This window comes from Oratosquilla oratoria, unplaced genomic scaffold, assembly GCF_046742065.1.
Source record: "Oratosquilla oratoria isolate Oo_2021 unplaced genomic scaffold, ASM4674206v1 SCAFFOLD45, whole genome shotgun sequence".
NCBI classification, from domain to species: Eukaryota; Metazoa; Arthropoda; class Malacostraca; order Stomatopoda; family Squillidae; genus Oratosquilla; species Oratosquilla oratoria.
The window spans coordinates 4,710,451-4,732,481 of NW_027467710.1; the positions used below are offsets into that span (position 1 = coordinate 4,710,451).

A 22,031-nucleotide genomic window follows, 5' to 3' on the forward strand; every position below is an offset into this window, starting at 1 on the left:
TCACCCCTTGTACATCTCATCACCTTACTTTTACCCACATTTATCTTTAGCTTTCTTCTATCACATACTCTCCCAAACTCTGCCACCAGCTTCCTCAATCCCTCCTCTGACCCTGCCACAAGCGCAGTGTCGTCTGCAAACAACAGCTGGCTCACCTCCCACTTTTCTCCATTTTCTTTGACCATCTCCAATCCCTGACTCACTACCCTAGCATTCACCTCTCGCACCACCCCATCCATGTATAAGTTGAACAGCCAGGGCGACATAACGCATCCTTGACGAAGTCCCACCTTTACTTCAAACCACTCACTCTCTCCATTTCCAATCCTAACACATGCTCTACTACTCACATAAAAACTCTTGACAGCTCCCAAAAGCTTTCCTCCTATCCCATAAATCTGCATAACCTCCCACAGTGCCTTTCTGTCTACCCTGTCATAAGCCTTTTCCAGATCCATAAAAGCCCAAAAAACATCCTTCCCCTTTCCTATAGCTTTCTCACATATCTGTCTTACCACAAAGATCTGATCTACACAACCTCTACCCGTCCTAAATCCACACTGTTCCTCACCAATTACTCCTTCTGTTCCTCTCCTAATCCTCCCAATCAAGATTCTCCCATAAGCCTTCCCTACTACACTCAACAGGCTAATCCCTCTGAAATTACTACATTCACACTTGTCCCCTTTTCCCTTGTACAGAGGAACTATACAGGCACTACCCCAGTCCTCCGGTACTCTACCCTCTCTCCAGCAAACATTAAATAATCTCACCAACCAGTCCACCATCACTGAACCTCCCTTTTTCAGACATTCTGCATGACATCCATCCAGACCAGGTGCCTTACCTGCTTTCATCATCTTTACAACTGCCTTCACCTCATCCTTCCTTATTTCTCCTCCATTCTCCTCACTCATCACTCTCATTTTCTTCGTATTTCCCACTGCAGTGGGAAATATCATTGTAATTGCAATTTTTTTCTTCTCTCGCCACAGGTGGGTCGTATATTGGAGCAGCACAAAGAACAAGAGAAGGCCTCTGTGCAGGTCTTGGATGATGAAACAGTTATTCTAAAACTACACTATGATGATATATGTGAAATTGTGAAATGAAGTATGGTACAAATAGGTTTTAGAAAATAAACAGAATAGTATATTACATTTTAATTTTCCATATTAAAAAAAAAGTATATTCTGGTTAAAACAACTATTTTGTAGATTTAGACAACCAGAAAAAAAACTATGTACATAGTTACAGCTACATATGTAGCATTACTGTAGCCAATGAAAACGTGAACCATATTTTGCTTTGCGTACTGGTACATCTTCTGAGAGGTAGGGCTGTGGACCATCGGTGATCTCAAGGGGCACATAACCCTCTGGTTTAGGCCTGCAAAAATTTTCAAAAAGTTATATTCAAAACAAATATCTAAATCTTGACTGAAATTTCATCAACAGCCTACACACATTCTAGTATGCAACAGAACATTTAGTTGTAGCCAAAATTGGGAGAAATTTGTATCATGGTTAACCCCTTTTCTGAAATGAAAGATTAATCAAATTCCTTCCTTGTCTTGGGCCTGGATATAGAAAACAAATTTGTTGCAGTTTCAATGAAGTGTCACATCCTGTCCCCTGCCACATCACAGGTCAAAGATAAAGCAGCAAGATGCTGGGCTGGTTTGCCCAGACCTCTTCATCATATGGTGAAGCTTATGCAGAACACCTTCCAATACTAACTGAGCATAGGAACTACTAAGTAGCTGCTAAGAACATCCAAACTTGGTGACAAAATTAAATTATGGCTTTGAAAAGAGAGAGGGGGGGGGGGGAATGGATGCCTCCCATCAGCACAGTAATACTGCTCACTCCTGACAACCAAGAATTACAGAAATATCCAATAATAAAACTGAATGGCCAAGATCATCCACTGGTAAAGCAAACAAAAAAATTCCCATACTCACTTATGATACTTTCATGACCACCAGCCTACATATCAGACAATTAAAAGTGAAACTCTAAGAAAATTAACATATTACAAACATGAGTAGTAAGCACAATATTAGGTCAACATCAGAAAACTTTTTTTTTAAAGAATCCCTTTCAAATGTTCTTCAACAGTAGTTCCCAACAATCAAGTAAACATACATACATACATACATACATATACCAAGGCTTTTTCCCCCTTCCAAGGGAGGTAGCCAAAAAGGGAAAGGCATAAAAACACTCCCACCCATTTCATCCCTAAATACACTCCACATCCCTCCCACCCTTCCTCTCATCTGAGCACCTCCTGGATGACGGGTCATCCCTGCACCCTGCCCACCGCCCTGGGTCAGAAGCAGTGTCGCAAGACACAGTACATCCACAGCAAGGCCGCTTCATTTAATCGGCGACCCCCCCTCTCCGTCCCCCTTTGCATATAAGGCGAGGATGATGATGGGGGTGGGGTAGTATGGGTGAGTAAATTTTGACGCAGCCCGAAGGGATTTCTCCCGGTCCTCGCCTTATATGCAAAGGGGGACGGAGAGGGGGGGGTCGCCGATAAAAAAAAAAAAAAAAAAAGTAAACATGACGTACTAAAAAAAATAAAATAGGATGCAATCACCCCAATAAAACATTGTACAGAAACCAAAATCATACCCATAAAATAAAAATGATAGGTACACTGTTTATGTAAAAACCCTCAATCCCACTAACCCATCTCTTTACATCACACAACCATAACCAAATGAAGAAAAATATCATACTACTTGAACATTGAAAATAACTGAAATACATCACACAACCCATCCATACAAAAACCCTTCCACTATTGGATAATTAAAGCACTTCAAAACCAAACCCCTAGAGATATTTGCCCAATAGAAAAATCCCTCCATGATGCAATCATGACACACAAGACACAGAATACCTCATACCCAACAAGCCATACACAGACAACACTATTTCTTTCTTGAGGGATGCACTTTTTCCATATGTTTGTCCACATTCTTTGGTCATTTAAAATAATTAAAAGTTTTGTGTATCCTTGTTCAGGATCTGACCCAAATGTCCTGCATTGAAGGGTTGTCATTTTGGTCTTAACTAGGGGTGTACCAATTAATTGGCATTGGCAAGAATCGGCATTTTTTTGGTGAATCAGCATCAGCGAGAATAGTCTTAGAAAGGGATTTTGCCAATTCAGTAATTCACCTATTATTCATTGTTCTGGTGGTTGCATAAGGCCATACAGCATATGTGCTATACAAGATACCACTACCAAATAATCATTGCTTTATTTTATTTTCACATAGCATCAAAACCATAGGGAATGAGGTGGCTAGGAATATGTGGTAGTGGTAAACCTATGCTGCCATCTAGTGCCATAACATGTTTTGAAAATATAATGCAGAGGTAATAAAATCTGCAGACACAAGGACGTACAGTCAGAGAAACTTTTAAAATAGCAGCACAAGCCGGAGTAAATGTTAGAGCAAATTATATTAATTTTATTTTTGTATTTTATATATTATTTATATATATATATATATATATATATATATATATATATTTTAACAGCAAAGTTTCTACAACAGAAATTAAGCAAGAGTAATATGGGAGTAAATTGCCCAGACGTTTGTGGAATCTGTCGATTTTACCTGCTTATAAGTGCAAAAAATTGGCAGACAGATTTACTCCCACTTACTCTGCAGCAACTTATAGCCAAATAAATAATTTATAAAGTATTATTCTTTGATATATTTTGACAAGTAAATACATAACAATACATTATGTTTTTTGGCAATAAGAACTATGACTAACTCATGTTTAGATGATTTGCTGTCAAATTCACAATCACACGAGTCAAATTTAGACAAAGTGAAACTTCAAAGAATAGGAAAAAAAGAAAGAATATCTGATGCTACAAAGCAAAGTTCATAAATTTTGCTCCCTCCCATGTGACTCTCGATTCCTCAAGTTGGTGGTGAGACAACCACAACTCGTATCCTGAACTTGGAAAGGTTGCCAACAAAATACTGTGCTCTCCACCATCTCCACAAACGGGAGAAATTGATGCTGTTGAATTTCAATTTGTGAATGTTTAACTTTGACTATTAACCCATGAAATGCGGCAGTACTCGGTGAGTCAGCATGTTGGAGGGGGGGGGGGGGTTCATTGGGTGTTTTGTTCCCTTTTTTTTTTTTATGCCCTCCCCCTTCTCTCTCTGTCTCTCCCCAAATATTAGTAGAGACTGAGTCAGGTTTAGGTTTTACTATTAAGTTAGCATTAATAGATTTTACACACAGCACATGTTTTATTAAAATCATGCATTAAATGATTCAAGTTACTTGAAGTTAGTAGTTACATCAAAATCTATGAAATTGGTAATTCTTAACCTTTTTCAACCAATAAAAAATAATACAATCATACATTGATAATCATAAAGTGGTCAATCAATAAGCACTTCATTACGTTCATTCAGTCATTAGCATCCAACAGTTCAACTGGCATGTATAAATCTACATAGGTTTTTATGCAAGTAAAAACCATAGTTTAATTACTTTATATTAAAAACTGATCTACCATAATTATATAAAATGGAATCAGTATCGGCAACTAAGAATGAATAGGAATTTGTTTTGGCAACAGAGTGAACTGGAATCTGCGTCAGCAAAAAAATGGAATCGGCCCACCCTTAGTCTTAACATTCAAATGTGTAAAAAGAAATGTATATTACTAAAACTCACCTTTCTGTATCATGAACTTTGGCACGGCAGAAGTATCCATAATCAGGGCGCTCAACGTTTAGATTTTCCAGAACACACTTGTCAAACACTGCCTGAGTGTTGCGACAACTGAAACAAAGATAGATTTCATGTGACATTCGTGATTTTGTACAGAAGGCAAACCTGTCTATATACCAAGGGCTTTTTGCCCATACTAGAGAGGTAGCCAAAGTCAAAAGGCATATACCCACCCCCACCCATTCCTCCCTCTTGGCTCCTCATAGATGACAGGTCATCCCTGTACCTCACCCATTGCCCTGAGTCAGAAGCAACACAGCAAGGTCACTTTACTTACTCAACGACCCTTCCTCTCTGCCCCCTTATGCAGAAAAATACCAGACATGTAGAAATCCCTTCAGGCTGCATCAAATATCATTCACACATAACCACTCCCTTTCTTGCATCACAGTATCATCTATACACAGCCATTCTCTACTCAACCCTATCTCCCATCACAGTATCATCCATACACATTCTCCACTTGCCTATATCTCCTGCCTCCCTTGCTCAACACTCCCTTCACCCCATCCATCTCATCCTTGGTCATCCCCTGAAGCTACTCCATCTACCTCTGCCTTCCACACCTCTATTACCAATATTTTATCACTCATTCTTTCCATGTGTCCAAACCATCCCAATAATCTTTAATTTGATTTCATCAGCTCTATCTACCATCTCTTTTTCCACTTCCGCTCTCCTCCTCATCACCTTGTTTCTCACTCTATCCAACCTAGTAACCCCTACCATACCTCTGACATTTCATCTCAAACACATTTAAACTTTTCCTCTCTGGCTCTCTTAAATTCCAAGTCTCTGCTGCATACAATGCCATCAGCACAATCACCCCTTCATACAATCTCCTCTCGGCATCCATTCCCAGTTACCTATTTCTCATAACACTTTAATCCTCCTAAGGTATTTACTTGCTTCTCTCAATCTACATTTACCTCCACCTTCATTCATTCCTTTCCTGCCTCATGCAACCCCAAATTCCTAAAGCTATCCATTTCCTCCAGCCTCTCTCTCCTTTTAGATGCTTCCAACTCACTGCAATCCTCTACCCTTGTACATCTGATCACCTTGTTTTTACCCCATCACATACCTTTCCAAGCTCTGTCACTAATTCCCTTAATCCTTCCTCTGACTGTGCCACAAGTGCAGTGTCATCAGCAACTGGCTCACCCCCAATTTTCTCAATTTTCTTTGACCATCTCCAGCCCCCTGCCTATCACCGTCACCTTTACCTCCTGCACCACCCCCATCCATCACATTGAACAGCCATGGCAACATGACATGGTCTTGATGCAGTTCCACCTTTACCTCAAACCACTTGCTCTCTCCTTTTCTAACACACTACTACTCTCATAAAAACTCAAATGCCCTTCCCCCAATACCTTATATCTGCAATACCTCCAACAGTGCCTTCCTGTTTACTGTCAAAAGCCTTTTTCAAATCCATAAAGGCCCAAAACACATCCTTACCTATTCCTAAAGCTTTCTCACACAACTCCCTTCATACCCAAATTTGATCTACATAACCCCTACCTTTCCTAAATCCACTCTGTTTCTCTCCTAATCCTCTTAAAACCCAATAAGCCTTCTCAACTACACTTAACACACTGATCCCTCTGAAACTACTTCACTCACCCTTTTCCCTTGTAAAGCAGAACTATACAGGCAGTCACCAGCCATTCCACTATTACTGTACCTCCTTTCTTCCGACACTCCACATGACACACATCTAATCTAGGAGCCTTACCTGTTCTCATAATTTTCAGAGCTACTTTCACCTCATCTTTTCTTATTTCTCCTGTTTTCCTCTTCCATCACCTTCATTTTCTTAGCACCCCCCACTGCTACCACCAATCCCTCCCTATCTTCATCATAGCTAATCATAATGAATATGGCATTGTACCAATTTTGCCATATTCACTATTACTATCAGTTATCAACCTAATCAAATCTAAGATACATACATATATTACCAAGGCTTTTTTCCCCCTTACAAGAGAGGTAGCCAAAAAACAAAGGCATAAAAACCATTCCCACCTATTCCATCCCCAATACACTCCACTCCCTTCCACCCTCTACCCTCCCTCTTATCTTGGCACCTCCTGGATGACAGGTCATCCCTGCATCTTGTCCACTGCCCAGGGTCAGAAGCAGTGTCCCAAGACAAAGCACATCCACAACAAGGCCGCTTCATTAAATTGGCAACCCCCCCCCCTCCATCCCCCCATGCAGAAAAGGAGAAGACTGGGAGAAATCCCTTTGGGCTTCGTCAAATTTTTCTCACACATACTAACTCAGCCCCCCATTCCACCTCATGCATCACATCATCATCCATACACAACCATTCTCCATTCACCCCTATCTTCTGTCTTCTCCCATCCTTCCTCAACAGACACTACCCTCTTCCCCAAAGCCCCTTTTACCCCAGCCATCTCATCCTAGGTCTCCCCCTCATGTTCACTCCTTCCACATCTGCTTTCCGTACCTCTTTTACTAGTCTTTCTTCACTCATTCTTTCCATGTGTCCAAACCATCCCAATACTCTTTCATCCACCCTATCTCCTAACTCCCTTACCACCCCTGTTCTCCTCATGCCCTCATTTCTCATTCTATCCAGCCTAGTAACCCCTATCATACTTCTCAGACACTTCATCTCAAACACATTCAAACTCCTCTCTTCCTCTCTTGTGTTCCATGTTTCTGCCCCATACAGTGCTGTTGGCACAATCACTCCATACAATCTCTTCTTCGCATCCATTCCCAAATGTCTATTTCTCATTACACTTTTTAATCCACCAAGGCATTAACTCGCTTCTCTCATTCTACATCCTAAAAGCATTCCTCCTATACCGCATATCTGCAATACCTCCAATGGTGCCTTCCTGTCTACCCTGTCATAAGCCTTTTCCAGATCCATAAAAGCCCAAAAAACATCCTTGCCTTTTCCTATAGCTTTCTCACATATCTGTCTTACTACAAAAATCTGATCTAAGCAACCTCTACCTGTCCTAAATCCACACTGTTCTTCACCAATTACTCACTCTCTTCCTCTCCTAATCCATCTCAATCAAGATCCCCATAAGCCTTTCCAACTACACTTAAGCTAATCCCTCTGAAACTTCTACATTCACACTTGTCCCCTTTTCCCTTGTAAAGTGGAATTATACAGGCACTCCTCCAGTCTTCCGGCACTCTACCCTCTCTCAAACAAACATTAAATAACCTCACCAGCCAGTCCACCATTACTCTACCTTTTTTCAGACATTCTGCATGGCATCCATCCAGACCAGGTGCCTTACCTGCTCTCATCATAACAACTGCCTTCAATTCATCCTTCCTTATTTCTCCTCCATTTTCCTCACTCATCATGGTCATTTTCTTAGCACTTCCCACTGCCACTACCTTTCCCTCCCTATCCTCCTTCACAATTAGCAACTCCCTAAAATACTCTGCCTATCTTCCTCTTACTGCCTTCTCTATCCCCATGGTACAAATAATGAGCATGTTATTGGCCATATTGTGATGGTGTGAACAGTTCTAGGAAGCATGACTGATTGTACTGTCATAGTGTGCATGGTAAAACTTGTAGGGCAACCATATTTTATGGCTAACAAGATGCCGCATCTTGGAAGGCACATGCTAATATTGGAAAGAAACTGCTAAAAAAAAAAAAAGTAATTTTAATAAACCTGTCTCGGGTATTGGCTGTATGTTATTGTGGTAAAGTAGCATGCAGTTGATACTTTATGGTCTATATGGGGCACCCCTATGGACCAGCCACACACATTTTGTTCGTGACTGCGATTGTCCCTCTGTTTTGCTGTCCCCCAACCCATTGTTACTGTCCTGTTCAGTAACACTTCTCTGAATTTTTTTTTTTTTTTTTTTTTTTACCTACACTGTGGTGGGGTGATAGAATGCTGCCATTAAGTATTCCCACTTGAATCATAAGAGGTAAGAAAAACGGGATGAGGATTAGGACTAGGCATCCTTCTCCCTGTAGCCCCAAAGGGGACATTCCTAAAGAAAGTAAAGGCATAAGAGGGTTTGGAAGTTTTCCAATCAGAACCCTAAGGTTTGGGTCTTTTAATGTGCATGGGTGTGGTACAGATGAGAGTAAAAGGGAAGAGATAGGCAGTATGTTTGTGAGAGGGAAGATGGATGTGTTGGCATTAAATGAAATTAAGTTGAAAGGGTAGGCCAAGTGTGAGTTTGGGAGTGAAGTTGGGAGATTCTCAGAAGTGAAGAGAGGATGAGGGAGAGAAGGGGTGGCTATACTAGTAAGCGAAGAGATGGGTAAGCATGTAGTGGAGTGGAAGGAGGTTTCTTCAAGGTTAATGTGGATGAAGGTGAAGCTGGGAAAGAAGTTGTGGGTTTTAGTAAGTGCATATGGGCCTAGTAGTGAGAAGAGTGTAGAAGAGAGGGAGGCTTTTTGGATAGATTTAAACGAGTGCATAGAGGGATTAGGGAGAAACGTCAATGTAGTAGTATTGGGAGACCTTAATGCTAGGGTAGGAAATGAACCAATAGATGAAGTGGTTGGGAAGTGTGGAGTTCCAGGAAAAAATAGTAGTGGAGATGTGTCTAGAAAGAGAGTTGATGATAGCAAATGCAGTGTTTAGGAAGAAAGTCAAGCATAAGTACACATGGGAGAGGGTGGTAGAGTGTTAATGGGCTATGTAGTGGTAAATAAGAGTATAGTAGGAAGAGTAAAGCATGTACATGTTCTAAGAGGAGAGAATGGGGGAATATCAGATCATTTTCTGGTGGAAGATAAGTTGAGAGTGGAGGATAGATGGAGAAGAGGAAAAGGACAGAAGGTAGAGAAGTGCTTAGAGTAAACTGCCTAAATGAGAAAAAAAAAAGGAGTATAAGAAGCTGAGAGATGAGTAGGAGGAAGTGAAGGTCAGAGTAGAACTCGGAGTGGAGGAATCAGGATGTTTCAAGAAGGCAGTCACAAGGTGTGCAAAGATGGTGTGTGGAACAAGGAGGATGGGAAGAAATAGAAGGAAGGGTAGTGAGTGGTGGGATGAGGAAGCAAAGAAGGTTGTAGAAGAAAAGACGCGAGTTTTCACAGATCGGTTACAAAATAGGACGAGGGAGTCATATGTGAGGTACAAAGAAAAGAGAAATAAAGCATAAGATAAAGTAGGTAAAGAGGAGAGCAGATGTGAAATGGAGTAAAAGTATGACAAAATTTTGAAAGTAATAAAATGATGTTTTGGAAAGAAATTAAGAGAGGACAAAGAAGTGAATCAAATATAGAAGGAAAGGTAAAAGGTGCAGATGGAGAGATGATTATGGAAGAGACTGCAGTAAGAGGAAGATGGGCAGAGTATTTTAGGGAGTTGCTAAATGTGAAGGAGGATAGGGAGGGAAAAGTAGTTGCAGTGGGAAGTGCTAAGAAAATGACCATGATGAGTGAGGAAAATGGAGAAATAAGGAAGGATGAAGTGAAGGCAGTTGTTAAGATGATAATATAAGAACATAAGAATAAAGGAGACTGCAAGAGACCATAAGGCCTACGCTAGGCAGCTCCATATCCATCACCACCAGTCATCCCCATCCATAAAGATGTCTAATCGTTTTTTTAAGACAACTGATGGTTTTAGCGCTTACTACATGGTTACTAAGTTTATTCCATTCATCGACCACCCTATTAGTAAACCAATTCTTGCCTATTTCCTTCTTAAATCTAAATTTTTCCAGTTTATACCCAGTACTGCGAGTCCTGCCCTGTTATTTTATTATGATCTTGTTTGCATCACCCTTGTTATAGCCTTTGATCCACTTGAACACTTCTATTAGATCACCCCACTCTGCGTCTTTCCAGAGAGTGCAAGTTTAGGTGCCTAAGCTTCTCTTCGTAAGGCAAATTTCGAAGTCCATGTATCATTTTGGTCATTCTTCTCTGTACTGATTCTAATGAATTGATGTCCATTCTGTGAGACGGAGACCAAAACTGTACCGCATAGTCAAGGATGGGTCTACTGTCGCTAGATAGAGTTTAATAATTACCTCTGCACTTCTATTTGTTATCGTCCTAACAATGAAACCTAATGCTCTGTTAGTTTTATTTCTGGTTCTAATGCATTGCTTCCTGGTTTTAAGGTCCGGACTCACCAGAACTCCCAAGTCCCTCTTGCACTCAGATTTTTCTAAAAGCGTGTTATCTAAGCTATATCTATTTTCGGGGTTGTGTAGCTCTACGTTTAACACGCTACACTTAAGAGATATTGAAGTTCATTTGCCATTTCACCGACCATGTTAATTTATTAAGATCATCCTGCAGAATCTGGGCGTCGTCTCCTGACCTAATTAGGCGTCCTATTTTAGTGTCGTCCGCAAACTTACTAACATCACTATTTATCCCATCGTCTAAGTCGTTTATGTACATAATGAACAACAAGGGACCCAAAACTGAGCCCTGAGGGACCCCGCTAGTAACATTGCCCCACCTACATTTTATTCCGTTTATGGTGACCCGCTGTTTTCTGTTACCAATCCATTCTAACACTTTTCTTCCTATGCCATGGGCTTTGATTTTATTTAGTAGTCTCTGGTGTGGCACCTTGTCAAACACTTTGCTAAAGTCAAGGTAAATAACATCGTAATTTTCATTGTTATCTGACTCCTTATATACTTTAGTGTAAAAGGATAGAAGATTAGTCACACATGACTTACGCTTGGAGAAACCATGCTGTGAATCACGAATGAAATTATGCCCTTCGATGTGTTCTCCGAGTCTATTTACTTTTATTGATTCAAGCATTTTTCCTATAACCGATGTCAAACTGATTGGCCTGTAGTTGCATATAGACAATCTATCTCCCTTCTTAAAAACAGAAACGTTTGCCTGCCTCCAAGCAGTTGGAACAAAACCAGTGTCTACCTATTTATTGAATATTTCAGTTAACTAGTTGCAGATTTCAAATTTACACTTCTTAAGCATTCTTCGAAAAATTTCGTCAGGACCCGGAGATTTTGTAGCTTTAAGTCTGTCAATCTACTTGACTACTTCTTTACTAATGCTCCTATTAGATAGACTACTTTCTTCATCCCCTCTGAAAATCACATCGCAGTCAGGTACTTTATCTAACCTCTCATTAGTAAACACCGATAGAAAATAATTGTTAAACTCCTCACTCATTTTTCCTCCGATTCTATCATGACATTTTCATCGTTTTTAATTGGTCCTATTCTTTCTTTATTTTTTGTTCTATAGAGATGAAAGAAACCCTTTGGGTTAGATTTTGCATGACTGGCAACCTTGATTTCATAATTACGTTTCGCTGTATGTGTATTCCTTTTGACCAGCTTTGCCATTTTGTTATATCTTGATCTGAGGTGTGATTCCCCGTTTTTTATTTTTACGTAAAGTCCTCTTTTCATTCCAATCTCATGTTTCAATCTGTCCGTCATCCATTTACAAAGGATTACAAAGGCGGAGCATGCCGACAGGAGACCTATTGGTCCATATCTAGGTCGGATTTGGAGAGGAACAGAGCGAGTAATTAGGGATGAACAGTGGATTTAGGACAGGTAGAGGTTGCATCAGATTTTTGTGGCAAGACATATGCAAGAAAGCTATAGGAAAAGGTAAGGATGTTTTTTGGGTTTTTATGGATCTGGAAAAGGCTTATGATAGGGTAGACAGAAAGACACTGTGGGAGGTTTTGCACATATATGGGATAGAGGAAAGCTTTTAGGAGCTGTCAAAGAGTTTTCAAAAGAGTAGTAGAGCATGTGTCAGGATTAGAAATGGAGAGAGTGGGTGGTTTGAGGTAAAGGTGGGACTTCATCAGGGATGTGTTATGTCACCCTGGCTGTTCAATTTATACATGGATAGGGTGGTGCAAGAGATAAATGCAAGGGTGGTGGGTCATGGATTAGATATGGTTAAAGAAAATGGAGAAAAGTGGGAGATAAGCCAGCTGTTTGCAGATGACACTGCACTTGTGGCAGGATCTGAGGAGGGACAGAGTTTGGGAAAGTGTGTGAAAGAAGGAAGTTGAAGATAAATGTGGGTAAAAGTAAGATGATGAGATGTACAAGGGGTGAAAGTGGCAGCAGACGGGAAGTGAGTATTAAGGGAGAGAGACTGGAGGAAGCGAATAGTTTTAGATATTTGGGTGCGAGTGTGGCAAGAAAGGGAGAGGAGGTGGAGGTAGAATATAGATTGGGAGAAGCAAGTAAATGCCTTAGTGGATTAAAATGTGTAATGAGAAATAGACATTTGGGAATGGATGCTAAGAAGAGATTATATGAAGGAGTGATTGTACCAGCAGCACTGTATGGGGCTGGGGCAGAAACATGGAACATAAGAGAAGAGAGGAGTTAGAATGTGTTTGAAATGAAATGTTTGGGAAGTATGATAGGGGTTACTAGGCTGGACAGAGTGAGAAATGAGGTGAGGAGGAGAATAGGGGTGGAACGGGAGCTGGGAGATAGGGTGGATGAGAGTATTGGGATGGTGTGGATACACGGAGAGAATGAGTGAAGAAAGACTAGTAAAAGAGGTATGGAAGGAGTGAACATGAGGGGGGGACTTAGGATGAGATGGATGGATGGGGTAAAAGGGGCTTTGGGGAAGAGGGGAATATCTGTTGAGGAAGGACGGGAGAGGATAGAAGATGGGTGAATGGAGAATGGTTGTATATGGATGATGTGATCCATGAGGTGGAATGGGTGGGGGGTGGAGGGAGAGGAAGTATGTGTGAGAAAAATTTGATGCAGCCCAAAGGGATTTCTCCCTGTCTTCTCCTTTTCTGCATGAGGGGACGATTTAATGAAGCGGCCTTGTTGTGGAAGTACTGTGTCTTGTGACACTGCTTCTGACCCAGGGCAGTGGACAAGATGCAGGGTTGACCCGTCATCTAGGAGGTGCCAAGATATGAGGGAGGGGAGTGGAGTGTGATAGGGATGGAATGGGTGGGAGTGGTTTTTATGCCTTTGTTTTTTTGGCTACCACTCTTGTAAGGGGGAAAAAAAGCCTTTGGTATATGTATGTATTCTCAAACAAGAACAATCACCATATACCTGAGCACTGAACATAAAAACATATGAAACAAGTCTGCAAGAGACTAGTTAACCTATACAATGCAGCTCCTGTAAACCTACATTTGACCATCATTGTTGTCCATGTATTAACCTTGTCATAAAAATATCTACAGTGCTTGGCAAAAGTTTAGACTGGGCGTATGTCAGACAAGTTGTAGCATGATAAAAGCTTTATAAAAAAATATTAATCTTACCCTTAATACTTTGTTGGGCATGATTTGCATTTCTTGACATCCCTCAGGCATCATGGCATGGACATGGTAAGATCATGTAGCTTCTGGGTAGGTATAGCATCCCAACAAGCCCTAATTTCCTTCTCCAGCTTGGGGAGAGTGCAGACTTCCTTTCCTTGTAACTCGTGTTTAACCACCTACCAAAGATTCTCATACATACATACATATACCAAGGCTTTTTTCCCTTTACAAGGGAGGTAGCCAAAAAAGGAAAAGGCATAAAATCATTCCCACCCATTCCATCCCTGAATACACTCCACACTCCCTCTCATCTTAGCACCTCCTGGATGACGGGTCATCCCTGCACCTTGTCCATTGCCCTGGGTCAGAAGCAGTGTCGCAAGACACAGCACATCCACAGCAAGGCCACTTCATTAAATTGGCGACCCCCCTCTCCGTCCCCCCATGCATAAAGGAAAAGACGGGGAGAAATCCCTTCGGGCTGCATCAAAATTTGCTCACACATACTACCTAACCCCCGATCCCCCCGCCCATTCCACCTCATGCATCACATCATCATCCATATACAACCATTCTCCATTCACCCGTCTTCTGGCCTCTCCCGTCCTTCCTCAACACACATTCCCCTCTTCCCCAAAGCCCCCTTCACCCCATCCATCCACCTCATCCTAGGATGTCCCTTCATGTTCACTCCCTCCACATCTGCCTTCCATACCTCTTTTACTAGTCTTTCTTCACTCATTCTTTCCATGTGTCCAAACCATCCTAATACTCTTTCATCAACCCTATCTCTCAACCCCCTTTCCACCCCTGTTCTCCTCCTCACCTCCTTATTTCTCACTATCCAGCCTAGTAACCCCCATCATACTTCTCAGACACCTCATCTCAAACACATTCAAACTCCTCCTCTCTTCCTCTCTTATGTTCCATGTTTCTGCCCCATACAGCTGTTGGCACAATCACTCCTTCATATAGTCTCCTCCTAGCATCCATTCCCAAGTGTCTATTCCTCATTACACTTTTTAATCCACCAAGGCGTTTACTCGCTTCTCTTAATCTACATTCTACCACCACCTTCACTCCACCTTTTCCTGCCACATTTGCACCCAAGTATCTAGATTCTCAATCGGGTTTAAATCTGGACTGTTTCCGGGCCAATCCTCAATGAACTTAATCTCACAGTCTTTAAAGCCAGGTTATAACAGATTTGACAGTGTGGCAGGAGGCACTATCCTGTTGGAACACACTTGTGCCTGTTAACTCAAATCACTCCTCCAGATGTTCATTTAGCAGCTCATAATATTAATGTTGGCAGGCAACAGAACAAGCCTCCCCAAGCCCCTGCCTGAGAAACAACCCCATACTATTAATGAACTAGGGTGTTTCACAGTTCCACAAAGGTAGCATGGGTCAAGGGGGTCACTGCCACGCCTCCAAAACATGTTACCACCCCTTCCCTCAGTCACTGTGAATCTTGTTTCATCAGACCAAAGCATGTCCAGCCAGTCAGCATAATCCCGCTGAAGATATTTTAGAGCATAAGCGACCCTACGAACCTTCTGCACACAGGTGAGAATCGGTTTCTTGATGGGACGATGTCTTGTGTATCCAAGCTCATGAACACATCGGCTACGGGACTGCTCGGACAGACAGTCTAGGGAACGACGACAACAACAACACATCGGCTAACAGTATGTACAGACATTTCACTGAACAGACCACTATTACTTTCCTTAATTTTATGGGCTGAAATACAAGGACTCTTCTCTAGGTCTCTCTTAACAATGTTATCAAGACGCCTAGAGTCTTAAGAGATCTACCAGACCGCTCTTTCTGGGTTGGTATGGAATCACACTCTCCCTTCCTCCACCTAGCAACGTAACAACTCAACACAATCACTTATAGTTGGTCGGCTATTTCCTTAGTGTGCTTACGGGCCTTCTTGAGAGCGATAATCTGGACAATAGTTTCAGACGATAACTGCCTTGCTTTCCCCATAAGGCCACAAACACTCCCAAACTTAAAAAAAAAAGAAATGGCATAAGTCAGGAGAACACAAAATTCTCTCACTACAGTGGCCAAGCCAACACTGAGTGCATCCTCGCAGGGTGAACAGGAAATTGGAGGGATGCAGTGATGTCGTGCAGCCGGCCCAAACTTATGACTAAATTAAATCACCCTCATTTATACCATTCTTTTTTAGACATAATTTCATGTGGCCTAAACTTTTGTCGAGCACTGTATTGTCTCAGCACTCACCACAAACTTGCTGGAACACTCACCACAAATTTACAACTATGTAAATAAAACTACTGCAGGTAAATACACATACTGAAGCAGCGTGTCCCCCACATACTGGCACCACATCTTGTTTACATTAATCATTCATCAATTTTTTTTCATATGACAATGACATACTAGTTGGTGGTTATTAAATACACTATACATCTTTCATTGTCCAAGGGTAGTTTTATCCTCAAATATCAATTTTAAAAAATTTAAATATGCATGTAAAAATAAAAAACATAATTTTTATTAATCCTTAAATCCCAAGAGGTGAGGAGGAGAGTAGGGGTGGAAAGGTAATTGGGAGATAGGGTTGATGAAAGAGTATTGGGATGGTTTGATTTGGACACATGGAAAGAATGAGTAAAGAAAGATTAGTAAAAGAGGTGTGGAAGGCCAAGGTGGGAGGAGTGAACATGAGGGGGGTGGCCAAGGTGGGAGGAGTGAACATGTGGGGGGTGGCCAAGGTGGGAGGAGCGAACATGAGGGGGCAGCCAAGGACGAGATGGATGGATTGGGCAAAAGGGGTATTGGGAAATAGGGGAATGTCTTTTGAGGAAAGGAGAAGACTGAAAATGGGGGTAAATGGAGAATAGTTGTGTATGGATAATGCTGTGATGCATGGAAGGGAATGGGGGGATGGGGTGAGGGAGTACATATGAATATTTTGACATGGCCATAAGGGATTTCTCCCTGTATTCTCTTTTTCTGCATGAGGGGATGGAGTGGGGGGTCACCGATTAAATAAAGTGGCCTTGCTGTGGATGTGCTGTGTTTTGCTACACTGCTCCTGACCCAAGGCAGTAGGAGAGATGCAGGGATGATCTGTCATCCTGGAAGAGCCAAGATATGGGGGAGGGAGGGGGATGAATGGGAGTGGAGTATGTGGGGATGGAATTGGAGTTTTTTATGCCCCCCCCCCTTTTTTTTTCTCCTACCTCCCTTGGAAGGGGAAAATAGCCATTGGTATATGTATGCACATAAATCCCAAGAAGTTGCCACTGCTGGATTCATGTAAAAGCCCTAAATTCTCATCTGCAGTCATCACTACTCTTAGTCAGGTACAATAAAGGACCCTTACTACCCTCTATGTCATTACTTATAACACACTTTTTGAAAGACTTTACCAAATATCAACTAATCAATTGCCAAGTGTAGATAAAAATGATGAAAATAAATATAAAGGCAATTAATCACCAAGTCCACGCTTGACAATGCAAAGACAAAAAATGGTGAGGCAGGTGACCAGTTCATGCACAACAGGACAATGCAAGAAAGAAGCTCTCCCATTGGCTGCCACTTCCGTAGCAATCCCTTTTGTGAGTGGTTGGATATGCCTTTTCAGTGTTCCACTTCATGTCATCACGGATAGAGGTTCCCAGTTCGAGAGCAAACTTTTCTCTGAGCTTTCATCTATCATTGGTTTCCACCATATGCATACTACTGGCTATCACCCCAAGCTAACGGCATGATTGAACGTTACCATCACTCTGAAATCTGCTCTTTGCGCTAAACAAGATAACTGGTTTTACTCCTTACCCATTGTCCTCCTTGGCTATTGCTTGACACCTCATGTCACTAAATTTTCCCCATTTACTGCTGTCACCTGCACTCATATGTTATGCCCTTCTATTGCCATTACAAAGGAACACATCTCCACCTCGGTCAATACAATCATCCTTCATTTTGTCGTTACATTATATAACCGCCCTACATGCGTCGTCTCTATGTGGTCTTTAGACCATACACACTGAGTGTAAGCACTGTTGTCAAGCCTATATGCCATAGCATTCAGGTATTTAGTACAGTTGAACCTTGAAAGCCCGGACCCTCATGTGACCGGTCGAAATGAACAAAGGGCGGACTTTTCAAGCAAAGTTTCCTATTTGTCTGGTAGGTGGCAGCGATGGCCGTACACGTGTACTCAAACCCGGCCCAGTCAAGCCGCCACCAGGGCTGCCATTTTGTAGAATTTTGTACCAAAACGTAGTAAAATAGTGGCATGTGGGAACTGCACAAGCACATAAGAAATTTTTTCTACATAGCGGGCTGTTAAAAACATTCAAAAACTCAAACTTTTGTTTAAAAATCATAGAACTAGTTATCAAATAATAAATGGTACATCAAAATATGACTTTTATTGGTAATTGTGTTACTTATAAAATATCATACCCCAAAAGATACGTTTTTACGGTGTAGAAAAAAATTCTACGCTAAAGTTTCAGCTTTCTTTTAGCACCAGGGCTGCCGTTTCGTAGAATTTTGTACCAAAACGTAGTAAAATAGCGGCATGTGGCAACTGCACAAGGACATGAGGAAATTTTTTCTACATATCAGCTGGCTGTTAAAAACATTCAAAAACTCAAACTTTTGAATAAAAATCATAGAACTAGTTATCAAATAATAAATGGTACATCAAAATATGACTTTTATTGGTAATTGTGTTACTTATAAAATATTATACCCCAAAAGATACGTTTTTACCGTGTAGAAAAATTCTACGCTAAAGTTTCAGCTTTCTTTTAGCAATAAAAAAAAAAATTATATCTTACTGAATATGTTAGGGCATGGGGGCCTTATATACATTCAAGAATAAAAAAAAACTAGAACCAACATTTTGTCAAAGTTTGACAAGTATATATCTTGCTATGAAAGTCTGCACACGCCCGAGAAAAATGTATGCCCCGGTATGGCAACACTCCCATTCTACATGGCAACCCTGGCTGCCACCACTGTCCCGCGAGCATACCATCCGATATTTACAGTGTACGTAATTAAAAAAAACACAGTACAGTACACTGTATGTACAGTACATTTACATGCCTGTATTACTGTTATTATTACAGAATTAATAGTATTATAGTACAGTATTATTATTATAGTATTGTTATTATTACAGTGTTAGAGTATTATTCTTATGTGTTTCTATGCCATATCATACATTACCTATACGTATACCGCTTTAAAAATCTACAGGTGTCAGGGCAACATTTTTGATTGCCAGACTTTTGGCATGAGCGGACCGCCCTTCCCCCCAATTAGTTCGGGCTGTCAAGGTTCGACTGTATAACATTAAACTTAACTGACAAATGTGTATACATTGTGACGAATGTGGATAGGAGGTAAGGGAACACGGGCTGAGGGAAATACTTTTATTCCTGACTAGTTTCGCCTGAGTGGCTTCTTCTTTTGCCATATATATTGACCAACTTGACTTCAAACTATGTTCCTCTGAAGAAGCCACTCAGGCGAAACTAGTCAGGAATAAAAGTATTTCCCTCAGCCCGTGTTCCCTTACCTCCTATCCACATTACCCTTAACGTTTTGCATGCATACTCCTCATTACATGCAAGTGTTTCTCTTACCTCATTATGTTCTTATATTATATATATACGAGAGTAATTCGCTAATAGCAGCGACATCAAACCGATAATTTTTTTTTTGTGACAGTTGCATGCAGGATTCGAACCCGCTGTACTCGGCCATCCGTAAATTACCTTCCCTACTGTGGTCTAGTGGTTAGGGCACTGGGAAGGTAATTTACGGATGGCCGAGTACAGCGGGTTCGAATCCTGCATGCAACTGTCACAAAAAAAATTATTGGTTATATATATATATATATATGGTAAAATTTTACTTTCGACCATTGTAGGAATATAGCAATACAAAATTAAATAGTAATTTTGTAAATTAAAATGTATGAACGAAATATGCAATTTTGTGTGCGGAAATGAATATAAAAAAGTTGGTAAAACAGATTTCTTAAGTAACGAAGTCGTGTACGACGAATGGTACGCCATGTTTGTTATGGTAGATGCCGACGTCGGAGAAATGAAAGGACGATAAATTTGTCTAAACTAAACTAACCTAACCTGTGTTTGATAAATCATTACCTGCAAATTAGATATCATCCAGCTGGTCCTCGTCATCGTCGTTGTGAGAGACGTTGGCGGGCTTTTCAACCACTCTCACAGCTTTTGTATGGCTATATTCCTCCAATGGTCGAAAGTAAAATTTTACCAGTTAGGTTAGGTTAGGTTATGTTAGTTTAGTTTAGTTTAGACAAATTTATCGTCCTTCCATTTCTCCGACGTCGGCATCTACCATAACAAACATGGCATACCATTCGTCGTACACGACTTCGTTACTTAAGAAATCTGTTTTAGCAACTTTTTTTATTTTCATTTCCGCACACAAAATTGCATATTACGTTCATACATTTTAATTTACAAAATTACTATTTAATTTTGTATTGCTATATTCCTACAATGGTCGAATGTAAAATTTTACCATATATATATATATATATATATATATATATATATATGTCTGTATTGTTCTACCTACAAGTTCCACCTGGCAACAGGGTGCCAGAGAAGTGGGTCAGAGGTCATACCCCTACCCTGTGCCAGGCTCCCAGCTTATATCTGGAGGGAGAATGTACTTAGCTCTTGTCGCGTGTAGACCTATGAAATAAACTCCCATGATATTCGATGTTTCACTTAAACCAGTTTGAATTTTTTTCAGCCAGCAGAGGGTTAACCTTTGCATTGAGTTAATCAAAATTGTGTCAACTTACTGTCTGTAGCCTAGGTCGGCAGAAGACTTGTCCAAGCAGTTAGCATACTGATTAAACTCTTCTAAGCAGGACTTCTTTATTTTCCTGAAGAAGCTTAGGGCACAAGCAGTAACAGCTTTTCCTTCAGGAACACACTTGCGGGGATCATTTTCTTCGTTCCTACAGAGCATAAACTCCTGCAATGGCCCAAAAATTACAAATATTAGGTAATTATTCATTTTCTGCAGCAAATTTTAATTTGTGAGAAAAAAATAAGAGTGGTTTCGTGAAAATCACTGCATTCATGCCAAGAAAAATAGTACCATTAGCATGATTAGGGTCCAGGTTCCTATATGACGATTACCCAGCCTCATTTCAATGTATATATATTGCCACCTACTCAATTCATGAGATCTGAGGTAAAAAGGAGATGAAACAATCGATATCATAATATAAATGGACAAACATCCTGAAGAATCTTAGAATGCTACCAATTGACCGGATACTAACATTTCTCTCTGCCTCACATTCTTTGCCCATGTGAAAAGCACCAGCTCGAAGAGCTGGTGTGCTAATATTCAACTCTTCTGTTGTTAGTTCCTCGTCTGAGGGCAGCTCGAAGTCCTTGGTGAACATTTTTGATCACTGTACTTGAAAATTGGCTTTCCGCACCAGCTGATCGCAATACAGTCCGTCACCAACCCCCTCTGTTGGAAGTCTGTATAAATTCATTTTACATACAAAATCACTGGAATATCATGTATTACAATTCCAATAGTTTTCATTATATTTCTTATATTTTTCTATTATTATGTTTAATAGTTTATATAAAACAGTAATTAGTGTTCGGTACTTTATCGATGAGGGTAGACACAATTTCCTGCGTTTTCCTTCATTACATTAAATGTAAGTCATTACTTATCTATATTTGTATTATTATGAAAAAAATCACGCTGTTTGATATTCTGATGAGAATAGTATTTCCATATTAGTTTTGTTTCGAAGCAGAATGTTCATTTTATACAAATGTCATTTAAACTACTCGATGATGCAATGTTACGCGGTAACAATGTGTATGTGTGTAAGGTCTCCACATCCCAGTTTAATGACAATGTTTTCAACAAAAAACTGGGACCTAGTAATTTGTTGATA

The 22,031-nt window shown here is 40.6% G+C and overlaps 2 protein-coding genes across 2 annotated transcripts in view; one reads left to right on the top strand and one right to left on the bottom strand.

Annotated features, from left to right (window-relative positions):
• Positions 1 to 1,253, top strand: part of LOC143023150 (uncharacterized) — a 48,652-nt gene extending 47,399 nt beyond the window's left edge. The window contains exon 10 of the mRNA XM_076181663.1: positions 996 to 1,253. Within this exon, the coding sequence (XP_076037778.1) occupies positions 996 to 1,112 (117 nt within the window). The 3' untranslated portion in view covers positions 1,113 to 1,253. The remainder of the gene's footprint in view (positions 1 to 995) is intronic.
• Positions 1,149 to 21,569, bottom strand: LOC143023162 (NADH dehydrogenase [ubiquinone] 1 alpha subcomplex subunit 8-like). The gene is made up of 4 exons (XM_076181680.1): positions 21,390 to 21,569; positions 20,901 to 21,076; positions 4,731 to 4,838; positions 1,149 to 1,389 (listed from the first exon to the last, which is right to left on the bottom strand). Exons 1-4 carry the CDS (start codon positions 21,513 to 21,515, stop codon positions 1,272 to 1,274), a joined length of 528 nt encoding a protein of 175 aa, XP_076037795.1. The 5' UTR covers positions 21,516 to 21,569; the 3' UTR covers positions 1,149 to 1,271.
• Positions 21,570 to 22,031: the final 462 nt, after the last annotated feature.